Raw genomic sequence first — 15224 nt, 5'->3', positions numbered from 1 at the left:
GGTTGAGAGGAAGGGCAGTAGGTAATCTGGGCCAGTGTATGCAACAGGCGGTGATACCATATGGGGAAGTGTGAAGACAGTGTGACAAAAGGATGCCAGAAACATAGTTGAACTATTCTGTGCAATTCTACTTAGGGCTCAAGTGCAAAGTTCCACTGAAAATCAACAACTCTCTAGCCCCTGACACCTGTGGAACAGATTTTCTAATGCTAGATTGTTTTTCAAGGCACTAAACTAATATTGTGTCATCTGCATGTTTATCTGACAAGTGTGATATACGAGTATGTAGCACAAGTGTGAGGGTTGCTCAAACAATTTATGAGCGATTAACAAATTATGCTAATATAAATCTAATCCAAGGAAATTATGTTACTACAAAAAGCCATTTGTTAACTGGACTATAGTGTTAAAGCATGGATCACATCTAATTCATAGAATGCTTCAATCTTGATTGCTATTGTGTTTCCCCGAAAATAAGCCCTAACATGATTTTTCAGGATGACAGCCCCTGAACATAAGCCCTCATGCATCTTTTGGAGCAAAACTTAACATAAGACCCAGTCTTATTTTCGGGGAACATGGCAAGATAAACGATAGCATGCTTAAGTTTTGGCATACTTGCTCTGGAAGAAGATAGCTGCAGATGTATGGTACTTCTTTACAGAAGCCATATACTCGTTTACTTTGAAAGTCCAACACTGCAGAGGACAGAGTGTGCTCTATCTCATACAGGAATTTATGAATTAATTCATCTATCATCCTCCCTCTTTGATCAGCAATGCTTGTAGAAACTGTAAAATTTGGGGAAGAGAACATATGCACCATATATTGATTTAATTTTTTTATCATTATGAACAATTATGAAAGTGAAACAAAAAACTTAAATGCTCAATTAATAATGCATAGCCTATTAGGTGATAAAAATTTATTTAAAAACAACTTGGTTCCATTAGAAATACTTGAAGATTAAATGACTGATAGTGGGCAAAATATCTTTTATAAGGCCTTGGTTAATTTCATCAATTAAGTAGAGACAGACCATTAAAAGAAACTCATGATGGTCTTTAAAATATGGTTAATTAAAATATCAAAGTACTTTGACATCTTTGGCTCTCTTGTTCTCCATAATTATATATTTGCAAAATAGCTACCTAGATAGTTATCGAAAACAAAGAGTATCTATTTTATCAGACCTCTTTATCCAGAAAGCTTTCTTTATAATTTTATCAGTGAAAGTAACTATACAGTAACCTCTCTGAATCTGACTATGGATATTTAAAAGTACAAAAAAGAGACGTCACAAAATGACAAATCAATTTGACAAAAGTGCCAGTCGATCCTGTTTCTTTTCTCTGGTAATATGACAGGTTCATATGAATAACAAAGCCTAGAAGAAAGTCCACATTTCACATTGTTTAGCAGCCACATTTGTTTCACTTTATAAAATACTCAAAAGGTGGCCATTTTATCTCTTCACAAGTTAAGAGGAAAAAAACAAAACAAAAAAACGCTATCACCAGAAAAAATAAAATAAAAGCTATAGCAACTACTTGTCTGATTGCTTGTCTGTTCTTTACCTTGTGGTAGTATTTTAGGCAGAGTAAATATTTCCAGTTTGCTTCTTCCTGTTTGTGGAAGTGGGGAAAGGACCATCACTTCCACTATGTCTGACTCCAAAAGAGACACTGTAGATATTTGTAAAATGTCTTTGCCCACCTCTGAAAGCAAATGGAAATTAATACTACAAGTGGTCATTGACAAGTTTAAAGAATCTTTTATCTTTCCAAGTAAGAGATCATATTACAGAATTGTCTTTACTAAATCTTTAGATCCAAATGTATTTACTGGATATTTAAAGTGACCTTTAAACAAAAGTGATGAGGACATTTTGGAGGATTCTCCTGATTATGTCTCAGCTGGTCAATTCAACCCAGCTCAGATGTGCTCAGCTTCTTTCCCAGCCCAAAAGGCCTCCAGAGTCTGCCATGCCCACCCCCCTCAGCAGCACCGGCATGCTCTGGTCCCTTGAATGACCACTCTAGCTGGCTTGCTCACTCCCAATGTTAGATAAACTCAGGCATCAGTGTTCTCTTTTCATCTGTAGTCAAGGTATTGCAGGTGTGGTGGAAATACACAGGACTTGGATTTGCCCTCCAGAAATCTAGGTAATCTGACCTCTGCAAGGGGTCATACCTGAGGCCCACTGTGGGTTCCCTCCAGATTCACTACTCCCACTTTCCATGGGGGCTGTTCTGCACGGGTCCACTTTCTCAGGCCCCCAATATCAGCCCCTCCCCTCAGGTGTTAGTGGATGACTTTCTCTTGGCGAGGAAGACAAAAAGCATGACACAAACTTGACCTCTACTTGCTTATCCCAAATTTCACATTTTCTCTGTTTGTTCCCATCCTCCCCCTTCATTTCCTGACATTTTTGTAGAAACAAAATGTAACCCTTTCCATCTGTGATTTTGAGCTCATGCCTCCAATGTCCTATTAGACCATGTGCTATCAATTACCTTTTTATTTTCTTGTGTATTTGATGGTTTCTTCTATTCAGCTCTCAAGACTTCCCTATCTTCAAATTAGGACCTTCCTTGAACCCTGCTTCTCCACCACAGTTACCATCTAATTCTCCTTTTCGTACTGCAGACTTCTTAAATCAGGAGTTGCCACTTCCTGACTTCATTTTCTGACTGCCACTCTCTCCCTAACCTCTTTGTCTCTCCACTCCAAAGAAATTACTCTCCCAGGGGTCACCTATGATTGGCAAATACACAAGGGCCTCGTCCCAGCCCTCACCACACTCACACTTCTACCACAGTCTGCACCCTCCTCCAGCCTCCCTCCTTCAAGCTCTTCTGTCCACAACTTCAGAGGAAGTACTTCTTCCACCCCATACTCTGACGTGTTAAAAAATGGAATATATTGGCATAACTTGCGTCTACTCTGAGGTCAGCCACAGGTCCCACCATACTCCATGTCCTCTAATTTACATATTTAGGTTACCGGCTTGGCCTCACTAAACAACTGGGTTTGCTTCTACTCTGTCTTTTGTGGGTTTTTTTAAAATTTTTCAATTACAGTTGATATACAGTATTATATTAGTTTCAGGTATACAGCACAGTAATTAAAACATTTACATCACTTATGAAGTGATCACTCCGATAAATCCGGTAGCCATCTGATACCACACATATTTATTACAATACTACTGACTATATTCCCCTGCTATACTCTACATCCCCATGACTGTTTTGTAACTACCAATTTGTAGCTCCTAATCCCCTAACCCCCTTCATCCACCCCCTTCTACTCTGTCTTCTTAAGTCATCTTTCAGACTTCGCCACCATAATCATCATTAATTCATTAATGCACTGACTGAGTCAAGAAAATTTATTTAGCATCAACTATGTAGCAAACAGATGTACCAAAAACCTCTAAATATAGTGGGGGGATTCTCCTAAGTAAATTTGAACAGTTATTTAAACGTTTCTCTTTTAGAAAATACGCCACAAATAATTGTCTCACTAGAGCCCGATTTTCACAACCTTGAATTCTTTGGAATAAAGTGACCAACATTTTAGCAAGCATTTTATGTAGTACCTACGAATCCAAGAATCTGAAACATGCTTGAAGGGTTCGCATTGATAACAAAGATGTATCCTTCTGATGTTCCAGCTAATAGATACATTCCCCGTTGGTCATAACTAGAAAAGAAGAGATCTGATTTTACTTGTTTCGCTAATACTGTGTTTCCCCAAAAATAAGTCCGGGTCTTACATTAATTTTTTGCTCCAAAAGACGCATTAGGGCTTATATGTTCAGGGGATGTCATCCTGAAAAATCATGCTAGGGCTTATTTTCCGGTTAGGTCTTCCCCCCCCACACCTTCTTCCACCTCCCCTGCCCACCACCCACTCCGGTTCAAGCCATTGCTGGTTAGGTCTTATTTTCAGGGAAACATGGTAAGATGGTGCACAAACATATTGAATGACAGCACAGAGCTATATTTAAAACCAGTCATTCTTATGGTCTGTGATTCTTAATATTATCTGATCTTATAAAAGCCAAGTGATTACATATTACATGTAAATGTAATCATTACATTCTAGGCTAATGCTATTTACAAATTGCAACTTATAAATACACTCAAGAAGATTCACTAAAGATGGGCAACTATTTCATCATACATTAATGGAATATGATAATAGAGCTTTCTCGATATTTCAAGTGGAATAAGCAATCCTCAAATTGGCGATGAGTGTGACATTTCAGTACACCGCAGGACCAGTACCTGGCAGGAAGAGGAAGAATGTAGTGAAATGTTGCTACACTTTCATCAAATTAGAAAAAGCAGGAAGATGCAAATGTGGGTAAGAGAGAAGCATCTGAGAAAAAAGAGGCACCAAAAATATGGTAGAAAGGAGCAGGGTGTAAATAAAGGGAGGTTACAGACCCTTACGCTGTTTCCCCGAAAATAAGACCTAGCCGGACAATCAGCTCTAATGTGTCTTTTGGAGCAAAAATTAATATAATACCCAGTATTATATTATTATATTATATTATATTATATTATATTATATTATATTATATTATATTATATTATATTATATTATATTATATTATATTATATTAATTATATTATATTATAATATTAGACCTGGTCTTATATTATAGCAAAATAAGACCCAGTCTTATATAGTAAAATAAGACTGGGTCTTATATTAACTTTTGCTCCAAAAGACACATTAGAGCTGATTGTCCGGCTAGGTCTTATTTTCCGGGAGACACAGTAGGCAGCAGAGCTTGCAGGAACAGCACAGACGGCGGAAAGCCAACTCCTCCAGGCGCTAGCTAGGTAATCGGGGGCAAACGCTCCTCTTAACGTCTCTGTACCTGAATCCCCTCATTTGTGGAACAGGGACGACAGCATAGCACCTTTCTGACTGGTGGGATGAGGATCACATTCAATAAGGTACAATGTGGGACAGCACCTCAAAGCAAGGCACAAATGTCAGTTCTTATTAATGTTTCCTATTGATAAATTAATAAAAGAATAATAACACTTGAGTCCAAATCCAATGTCTCCATGCTATCTTCTTAAAAGTAGTGCTCCAAAAGATTTGAAATCGTCTAAATGCCCATCAATATACTGTCTTTTTAAAATGATGTCTATTTGTATAATGGAATACTATGCACCAGTAAAAAAGAATGAGGACGGTCTTTCTGTGTGGATAGAAAATATTCTCCAAGATGCACCATTAAGTGAAAAGAAATGAGGTGCAGAACATTGTACATGGTGTGCTCCCCTTTAGAGCAGAAGCAATGACTCTGGGGCCCAACTGCCTGGGTTCAAATCCGACATTTGCCATTTACACCTGTGTGCTATTAAGCAACTTATTGAAACTCTTTGTTCCTCATCTTCCTTATCTGTAAAAGGGAGACAATGCAAGTATCTATCACATAAAGTTAGTACAATAGAAGTGCCTGGCATCCTCCCAGTGCTTGGAAATTATTTGTGTAAATAAAAGGAAGGACTTATTTTTCTGCCTGTTTCTGGATAAACTATCTCTGGAAAGAAGACCTGAGAAGTTGGTAACAGACTGCCTCCAGGGAGGAGACCTGGGTGTTTGGGGACAAGGGTGGAGTGAGCGACTTTGCACTACACACCGCTCTGGACTTTTTGAATATTGAACCCAGTCTATATATCAATTTTCAAAACAAAACATGTAACACTGAAAATTTAAAGGAATTATGGCTTTCCTGGAGTTCTCAACAGACTAGGCCTGACAAAGTTGCTGCCAGAAGCGGGCAGTACTTACAGGAGATGCTGGACGGAGGATTCAGAGAGAAAGGCCTTGTGAACGGCCTGAGGGGCTTTGGCGTCCCGGAGGTCAAGGAAGTGGACAGAGCCACCCACGGTGCCCACCGCTGCAGAGAGGGAGGACGGAGAGCAAGCCAAAACCGTCGCCTGTTTGAAATAAACAGATGCTTAACTTCAGGATGCCGAAAAACAAAGCCTGCTGTCCTGCGTATAAGAACTCTAGTTTATTTGCCACGCCGGCAGAATGAGAAGAGAGGCCAGTGTTGTGTGGTCTGACAAAGCATACGCTCAACATTTCTGAGCTGATTGATTGCATAAGAAGTCACAGGACTTTGTACATCTTATTCTTTTATCCTAAAATTAGAATGATAAAAACATTTAAAAATTTCTTGAACTTTAAACCATGGATTCATATTTATCCCTAAATGAAATAATTATACCAATTATACCAATAACAATGAAAAATAAAATAAGAAATTTAAAATACATTCCTAGCATCTTTTGGACATCTTGATAAAATGTTCGCACTTTTTAAAAATCAGCATTCATCTGCTGGATAATGGTAGATCTTGGGCTGCTGATATGACTGAGGAAGATTTCAGAAAATAACCATTATCACTGGACTGTGTATTCAGTCACCAAAGAAATGCATCACAGATTCCTGCTTCTCTCACAGTCGTTTACAGAATATAATGTCTAAGAGATTAAATTTGCTTTCATGACACTTAAGAAATCAGATTCATTCCTCTGTAAATTACACTTTGCAGGTTGTTTTGAATAAAATCATAGAACGTTAGAGATAGGAAAGATCTTAGGAGAGAATCATTTCACAGAGTAGGAAATGGAGGCCAAGAAAAGAGCAACGATTTGTGCCGGGATCCCAGAGCTGGTGTCAAAGCTCAGACGAGCTCTCAGGTGTCCTGCCTCAGTAGAATGCACGGTTTCCCAATTGAGGAAGTTTTGTTTTAGTTTAAAAAGTGAATTTTCCAAGGCTTAACCCAGTTGAGTCTTTTGTGGTATCTCAGTGTGACACTAGAAACAAAATAATGAGGTTTTTTAATTGTTTTTAAACAGAAAGACTTTATGGGAGCTGTGTGTGCGTTTATGTGCGTTTATGTTGCATTCTCAAAATATTCAGTTGAAATTATCCTCCATTCCAGGGCAATAGTGAGCTAGGCTAAAAATATACAGCAATATCTGGAGGGTCTCATGTACCCTCACAGACGCCATCAAGGGAAGCTTGGATCCAGGTATCCTGCCATCACAGTGCTGGGCCAGGGTCTCTGGGGAGCACCACCTAAAACATTCCTGGGGAACACAGTTCCGGGCTCAGGCAGGGAGACCCGGCCTCAGCATAACTGGGTCAGTCTGCTTCTCATTCCCCACAGGGCAGCAGTATCCTCCACCGTGAGGAAAAACCGCCGACTCTCCCCAGTGCGGGCTGAAACGCATGAGTGTACCACGCGTGGTTTGAAGCTCAGTGAAGGTTTGTCAGGTTAACTGTGAAAGTTGTTGGAATCTCTCCCCTCTGGTCAGGCAAAGGGAAGATGTCTGAAGCAGAAAGCAGACCTTCCAATGGTGCCTATTTCCCTCCTTAGCCAAGAAGAACAAGGTCAGTCCTGATTATACAGGCCCTTGGGTGGGTTGTTAAACATCTGTATGGCTCTTTTCTGTAAAAGGAGATGTGATCAGATGAACTTCAAGACCTCTACTAGTTCTAGTAATTTTAACAAAAGTAAATGTATATAAGCCTTTGTCACACAGGTTGTGGAGTCTACTCATATTTCAGTCATTTAGGTAAGAATTTTTATCTCTACCATTTGGGGTGAATTTTATTTATCCCACTGAATTACGTCTCTTTTGCATTCTGTAATCCTCCTTGTATGTATAGCATGATGCTTCATCTTGTTTTATCATTGAGATTTTACTTTTACAAAGGGAAAGGAAGGATTGTAGATAACTTCCCTACCTACTACCAAAATCAGTATCTCATCTAGAACTGTGTAATACAGCAAATGATGATAATTTAATAAAACATTGTATTACCATTGTTTGGTCCTCTTATTTTTAGAAGTAGTATTTTATGTAAAATGCACTGAGAACATGGCAGACATAACAGTATCACCTTATGGCCACCTTATGGCAGGTATTGTGAGAAACTATGATTTGCCACCCAGCACTCGTACACCCACCCTCCTCTAGAAAATTTCTTGAATATCCACCTCTCTCCTATTTTCAGCATTGAGTGGAATAGATCTGACTCCCAATTTTAGGGCTAAGCTTAAGCCAGTTAACATTTCTCATCCCCCTGTCCACAGTGATTAGTTCAGGGACGTTAGTAAGACATTAGGAGATATTTACCATGGAATTATTCTAAATATATAAGCAAAAATGCAATAAGGCATCTGGTAACAAATATTGCCACAGACTATTGACATGTGAATATGAAAAAGCAGTTTGGATTAGAAATCAATATATTTTTTTAAAGTCCATTTATAAGGCACACTTACTGAGGTTTTCAGATAAATTCTGCTGACACAAGCACCATCCTCCATACTCCAAATACAAACTTCCCCTGAATGTGTGAGTGTCTGTAAAAGAAAAGAAAAATAAAACGCTAAATGGAAAATAAGACTGCTATGGAAGCATGTTCTAAATGCCTTTTTTTTTTCCAATTTCTTTTCCTCTTTGTTTCTTTTTTTTCTTTACTTTTTTAAAAAATCCCTTTCTAATATGTCAATCACTCAGATGATTTAGTATAAAATTTCATTTTATTTGTGTGGATTATAATTACTTTACAATCTCAACATCAATACTTCTGATTTAAACAAATATTAACTATTATCTTTAATATAATTGAGTGACATAAAAACCAATTAAAATTAAACAAGTGAAAGAATTTTTTATGTGTAATGTAACTGAAATAAAAGTTACTTGGAAATTCAGTGGGATTATTGCCTAGTGAATGAGCCTAGAAATAGAAAATAATACATTAAAAAAAAAATTAATAGCCATTGCTTTTAAGAGCAGTTTTAGGATTACAGAAAATTTGAGCAGAAAGTACAGAGTTGTACATACCTTCTCCTCCACAATTCCCCTATTATGGACATAGTGTGGTTAATTGTTATAATTGATGAGCCAGTACTGACACATTATTATTGACTAAAGCCCATAGTTTACATTATGGTTCACTCTTTGTGTTATACATTCTATGGGTTTTGATAAATGTATAATGACATGTATATACCATCACAGTATCATACAAAATAGTTTCACCGCCTTAAAAATCTTCTGTGTTCCACCTCTTCATCTCTCCCTCACCTCCCTCTCCCCACTGAACCCCAGATAACCACTGATCTTTTTACTGTCTCCATTGTTTTGCCTTTTCCAGAAGGTCATATGGAGGGAATTGTATAGCCTTCTCAGATTGGCTTCTTTCACTTAGCAAAATACATTTAAGTTTCCTCTATGTGTTTTCATAGCTTAATATCTTATTTCTTTTTAGTGCTGAATAATATTTATTGTGTGGATGCACTATGGTTTGTTTATCTATTTTCCTAATGAAGGACATCTTGGTTGCCTCCTCTGGCATCCTTTTTTTTTTAAAAAAAATTTGCCTGCTGTTTTGTCTTTGGATTTTCCATGAGACATCTTAAATAAGGTCTGAGATGTGCAGATTGTTCAGTTGTAGTCCCCCTGGTACTGGCTCCAGAGGTGGTTTCTACTTCTGGGCATCTCTCCAAAAGCTGTGATTCTCTGTATCTGCCAGTCTGTCACTATAATTTTGGGGCCAGAGGTTTTCCCTATGACTTTAATTCTTTGATGAATCTAAGAAGAATTGTTGATTTTAAATTTGTTTAGTTATTTTCTTGTAAAGCTCTTTATATGCTGGACTGGAAACCTAAAGGTCACATTGTTCATTTTTACAAATAATTTTTACTCTTTCACAGGATCAAGGCTGAAAGCAGCTTAAAGTAACTACAACGTCATATAATTTAAGTGCTGTTTTGTTTTGTTTTTTAATATTAGGGAGTGGGTAACATAAAAATATGGATCAAGTATCTAAATCCAAAATAAGAAACTACTGTATGGTATTTTTAATTGAATTGAAACAACCATAGAATAGACATAATTCTTACCAGAGAACACCTGGAAGAAAAATCATATGATTAGAATCTCAAGATTGGAAGACACCTGATGTGTTACCTATTCTATAGCCTGCATATTTTTTTTTTATTTGCTAGAACTCCCCAAATTTTAATGGATACTCATATAGGTCTGCATCACTCTGAAAGAGGATAAATACTAATAGTTCGAGTGTTGATGACTCATTAGCAATGAATGTGTTTAAAGTTTTGGCTTGGAAAGTTTGTATAGTGAATACAAACAGGATGGCCCCTAAAAGTTCAACTACTTTAGCCATTTGCAGACCCCTAATGTTACGGAATCCCAATATGATGATGTCATTCTAACTGGGGAGTAGATTTAATGATGAAAGTGGTTGGCATTTCTACCACATCTTCAAGAATACCCTCTGCCTCTTATTTGCATCAGGTTGCACATGAACTTCCAAAATCTCATCTTTAAATCTTACTGTGAAACAATAAAATATTCCTTACCACGCAGTATTTGTTTCCAGGTGTGATAAAGTCAACTGACTGAAATTTCCCATCACAAGCCTCTAGGATTTTATTCAAGGTTGGCTCCTCACCAAAAGTGTAAATATAAACAGATCCCTGTTAAACATATCAAAAAGAAAAAGAAAGAGAAAGAGAAAAAGAAAGAAAGAAAGAAAGAAGAAAGAAAGAAAGAAAGAAAGAAAGAAAGAAAGAAAGAAAGAGAAAGAAAGAAAGAAAGAAAGAAAGAAAGAAAGAGAAATAAAGAAAATTAATGCAATTGTTGTGTGGGCAGTTCAACAAATATTTATTAAATGCCCACTGTGAGCAAAGCACTACATAAGGATAGGTGATGGAATATTAGAGATCAATTTAGGAAGGCCCTGACCTTGAGGAACTTAAAATCTAGATGCTTGATTTGTTTTTTGTTGTTGATTCATTCATCATTTAAAATAATCAATAAATAGGACTTCCTTCTTTTCTCCAATTCCAAGCATTTGTTTTTTAAGTTGTAAAGCATAACAAAAAGCTTTTTTTCTGACTTTAAAAATAATTTGATGCAAAAAACTTGGAAAATGTGGAAAAAGTTGTTAAGATGAGTTAAATTCCATCACATACTAGATCATGGTAGATGAAAACTTTAATGAAAACTTTTAATAAGCCTTTGTGGTAATTGTGGAGGTATGACCAAAGCTGTCACTTTATGACTTGTTTACCATTTTCAGCTCCCAAATTCACCTCACACACAAAAAAAATAAATAAATAAAAAAAATCTGTCCCGTAAGTTATACATTTATACATCTCTGCCAAGTAACTATAATATGCTACTGTCACTTAATTAGCAATAAGAAGTCTGCTTTCTACTAATCACAAGTTCTTCAAGTTTATTTGAGTTGAACATGAATATTTTTTGTTCTTATTTATATAAAAAATACAATTCTGTAGAGTCTGAAATCTGGTAGGTATTTACTGATCTTACCTTTCATTTATTACTTCTATAAATATTAAATGGATACACTGTGCCAGACATTGCTCTGGATGCTGGGGCTACATAAGAGGACAAAATAGACAAAAAGTCCCTGCTCTCGTGGAGCTTACATTCTACTGGGGGATTTAGCCATAGTTTGCTGATCTGTGCACTACATGGAAGATATAGTCATTATTTCTTAGTCACATTATTGCCCCATAGAAATCAGCTGTTAGTCAAATTGAAATTCCTTTGAAATAATCTTTTTTTCCTCTCTGACTGCTTTTAAGATTTTCTCTTTATCTTTCGTTTTCAACAATTTCACTTTGTTAATTTCAAAGTGGGGATGACTTTTTATGAATCCTGCTTGGGATTCACTGGTCCTCTTGAATCTGTAAATGCATGTCTTTGATCAGTTCTGAAAAATATCTCTTTAAATATTGCCTCTGCCCAACTTTCTCTCCTCTCTGGATTTCAAACATACTCACTCGGCTGTTAGATCTCAGTCTATGTTTGGGTGGGTTGACTCTACCCAGTGTCCTAGGGTAGGCATGTGATTTAGGCCCAGCCAATCAGAGCTCAGAATCCATGTGGACATAGTGACTGACCCATGGAGAGAGAGGTGACCCAACTTAGTACAATGAGTCTAGATTCTAGGACATTTTTTCCATCTCATATCTTTCTACCAGAGTCACTGAAAAGATAGAAAGATATACTGAGTTACAGGAAGCTCTCGTGACACTACAGGGGAAAGGCTGCATGGGAAGGGGAGCAGCAGAGAGGAAAGAGAGTCAACAGATAGTAGAAAAACAAGGCCAGTGGTATTATGGGAGGCCCTGGATTCAGATCAACTCTTTGCCCTTTCAGTTACATGCAAACAAACAAACAAACAAACAAACAAAAATCTCTTCGCTATTAAGGCCTTTAAAATTTTTTTTTTCATTTGCAACTTAAAGAGTCTTGACTAGTAGAATATCATTATGCAGCATATTCTACCCTTATTCCTGTCATGCAATGATAATAATATCTGAAATTTTCATATTAAGAAATCATCATCTAGCATACCTTGTCTGTTTGAATCAGCAACTTTTTGTAACTGGGAGAAAACATCAAATGCTCCACAGGCCCTTCAACCTGAAGAAAATCCTCTACTTTGTAATATGAATCCTTAATAATAAAAGAATACACAAAGCCATCCTAGAGACCAAAAACAATGAAATAAATGCAGAAAATCAGTCTGAGTCAATGCACAGTATACTTTCCCTCATCAGACAAGCTAAAGCTTATTGATTGCCACCTACTGTTTATTTTCTGAATCATCATCCATGTTTACATTATCTAGAATCTCCTGTCTTCTTATTTTTATTTAGGTAACTTGTAACCATGTTTCCTGGTCAAGTTTCATTTTTATCTCTCTGTGACATCTTTTTCAATTACCTAAAATTTTACTGATCTCTCCTTTCTTTGAACTTCTCTAGCATCTATATTCTTATCACATTCTTTATTACACAGGAGGTAGGACAAATGAGGCAGAGTTTATTGTGGGGCTTGTATGCATATATGGCAGTCTCCTTACTTCTAGTCTTAGTAAGTACACTAGTCTTAATGTATGTTCTTTAATCATTTTGTGCATTTCTTATCTCCTTAAATGACCCAAAGGTAGGTAATGTGCTGTTTCCTTTGTATTCTCCTGTCCAGTTTCTCTCACAGTGCTAGAAACATGGCAAGTGTCCAATAAAAATGGGTTGTTTGGTTAGTTGATTGCTTGGTTGTAACCAGATTTAGGTTGATTTAACTACTCTCATGAGGAATTTGAGTTAATTCTACAATAATGAAGAGGCTTTGGACAAATTCATCCATCATTTCTAGATCAGACCCCAGTATAACTAAAAGGAGGCATTTGTGAGATGGCTGGGTTCAGACACTTGGAACCTGGGAAGGGAAACATGCAAGGTGTTTTGTCTAAGCTTGTCATCACTCTCTATCCCTCAACAGAGCAGATTCTCCAATTATTCCTTTAAACTAAGTTGAAGAAAACACCAGGACAAGAGTCACAAAAGGCCACAAGTGCAGACTAAATGTAGGAGGTGGGTACCATTCATTGCAAGGTTAGGGGTAGGGGATTACAAGTTGAGTTTATGAGCTCCAGATTGCTTCTCACTGGTGGAGCTATATCTCTCACCCTGACCTCACTGCCTAGGTACCCTCAGGGTTTTGGGGATATATTCTGTGCCAACGGAAGAGATTAAGCTAACAGTGGTCTCAGGACAGCTCCCAGTATACCTGGGAGTTTAGTCTAGGTTGGCTCCAAACCTTAGCATTGATTACCAGAGCACGGAAAAGTAACATGGTCTGACCACTTTTCATATGTGCTGAGGCTGAATGAACTCGGTAAGACTTGGTTCCTTCATCAATAGTTTCTATTGACAGGGTTGTTGTGAAGAACAATAAGATAATACAAGCAAAGCACTTAACGTGGTGCCTGGCACAAAACAAGCACCAAGTAAATGAAGGCTGTTAATAGTAATTCTGACATAGACAATAACAATATGATACAGGAAAGCGAAATGGACACACACAAGAGGCTAAGCTGAAGTTTAGACAAAAGGTTACATTTGTGCCTGACAACCTAATATATTAAGTGCACAAACAGGCATGGAATTGGGTGACATATATTAGGAGGTTTTTTTTGGGGGGAGGAGGGGACATGGATTTTTAAAATTTTATTTTGCCTATTTGTAATAAGATAGATATATGGTAGTTTATTATACTGTGATGCTACTTTTGTATATATTTGAAATTCTTCATAATAAAACGTTTTATAATAGCATCCAAAGAGGACACAATTTCAGTTAATAATCTGATAGAATCTGACATCCCAAATTATGGCTCATAGTAATAAATGGCAGCAAAAGGAAACTGTATATTTTCTTAAAAGCAATTAATTTTGAAAAAAAAAAATACATTACAATTCCAGAAGCAAGGACGCCTCCCTTCTGATATGCCAAGGTGGCTGGACTGATAAAATTTCTTTCATCTTTTGGAAAAGGAAAACAAGATAAAACAGTTGACACATAATTAAAAGTACAATACAAGGCAATTAATTTCATTTGCTTTCCTAGGACTATTTATTTCTTTGTAAACTTTTTTTCTAAAAATCAACTTCATATTAGAATATGTGCTCTACCTCCCAAACAATGAATAATAAAAACTGCTTAGTAATGATTACTGATGAAAATCACATGAGTTTTTTTAAGGTTGGTATCATCAGATCTATATAATATCGTAGGATTATTTAGTAAATATTTTTTCTTTTTTAGGAAAGCATTGTCAGAGAGTTTAAGAGGCCAGAAAAAAAGAAACTATATTCTTATCATCAAGCTGTACACTTAGGACTTGTACATTTTATGGTATGTAAATTTATACCTTAGTAAATAAAGCTCAGTGGATAAAAGAAAGTAAAAAGTTCTCTTAGAGCATTTGTTATTAATAAAATATTGCCTTTGGATGTTGTAACATATATTGCCCTTATATGTTAATTATAAATAAAATATTTTCCTTGGTGGAAAATAAAAGCATATTATTTGTTATATAGATAAACCATGAGAACTACAAGATCAAAAGCTCAGATGGCATCCATCAAATTATTTGTTTACTGCATATTACATGTTGGGCATTTTGCCAGATGCTAAGAAGCATACTGTCCTTTCTTTCAAGGACGATATACTTCCCAGCCGTCCCGTTTTTCCCAATCCAACCACCACTGGAGCCCAGCTTCTCATGACTCCTCCCCAAGTCTAGGTGCCTGCTGCCTAG

The 15224-nt window shown here is 36.8% G+C and overlaps 1 protein-coding gene across 1 annotated transcript in view; it reads right to left on the bottom strand.

Moving 5' to 3' along the window:
• The window catches only part of CFAP43 (cilia and flagella associated protein 43), a 73617-nt gene that overhangs the window by 41320 nt on the left and 17073 nt on the right, over window positions 1-15224 (bottom strand). The window contains exons 7-14 of the mRNA XM_019725074.3: window positions 14378-14445; window positions 12474-12605; window positions 10445-10561; window positions 8336-8416; window positions 5824-5972; window positions 3605-3708; window positions 1578-1718; window positions 619-791 (exon numbers count right to left, since the gene is read on the bottom strand). Coding sequence (XP_019580633.3) covers window positions 619-791; window positions 1578-1718; window positions 3605-3708; window positions 5824-5972; window positions 8336-8416; window positions 10445-10561; window positions 12474-12605; window positions 14378-14445 — 965 coding nt within the window. The remainder of the gene's footprint in view (window positions 1-618; window positions 792-1577; window positions 1719-3604; window positions 3709-5823; window positions 5973-8335; window positions 8417-10444; window positions 10562-12473; window positions 12606-14377; window positions 14446-15224) is intronic.

The sequence above is a fragment of the Rhinolophus sinicus genome, chromosome 15 (assembly GCF_057876585.1).
Source record: "Rhinolophus sinicus isolate RSI-liver-muscle chromosome 15, RSI-T2T, whole genome shotgun sequence".
Lineage (NCBI taxonomy): Eukaryota > Metazoa > Chordata > Mammalia > Chiroptera > Rhinolophidae > Rhinolophus > Rhinolophus sinicus.
This window is presented reverse-complemented; position numbering and strand designations above follow the sequence as displayed.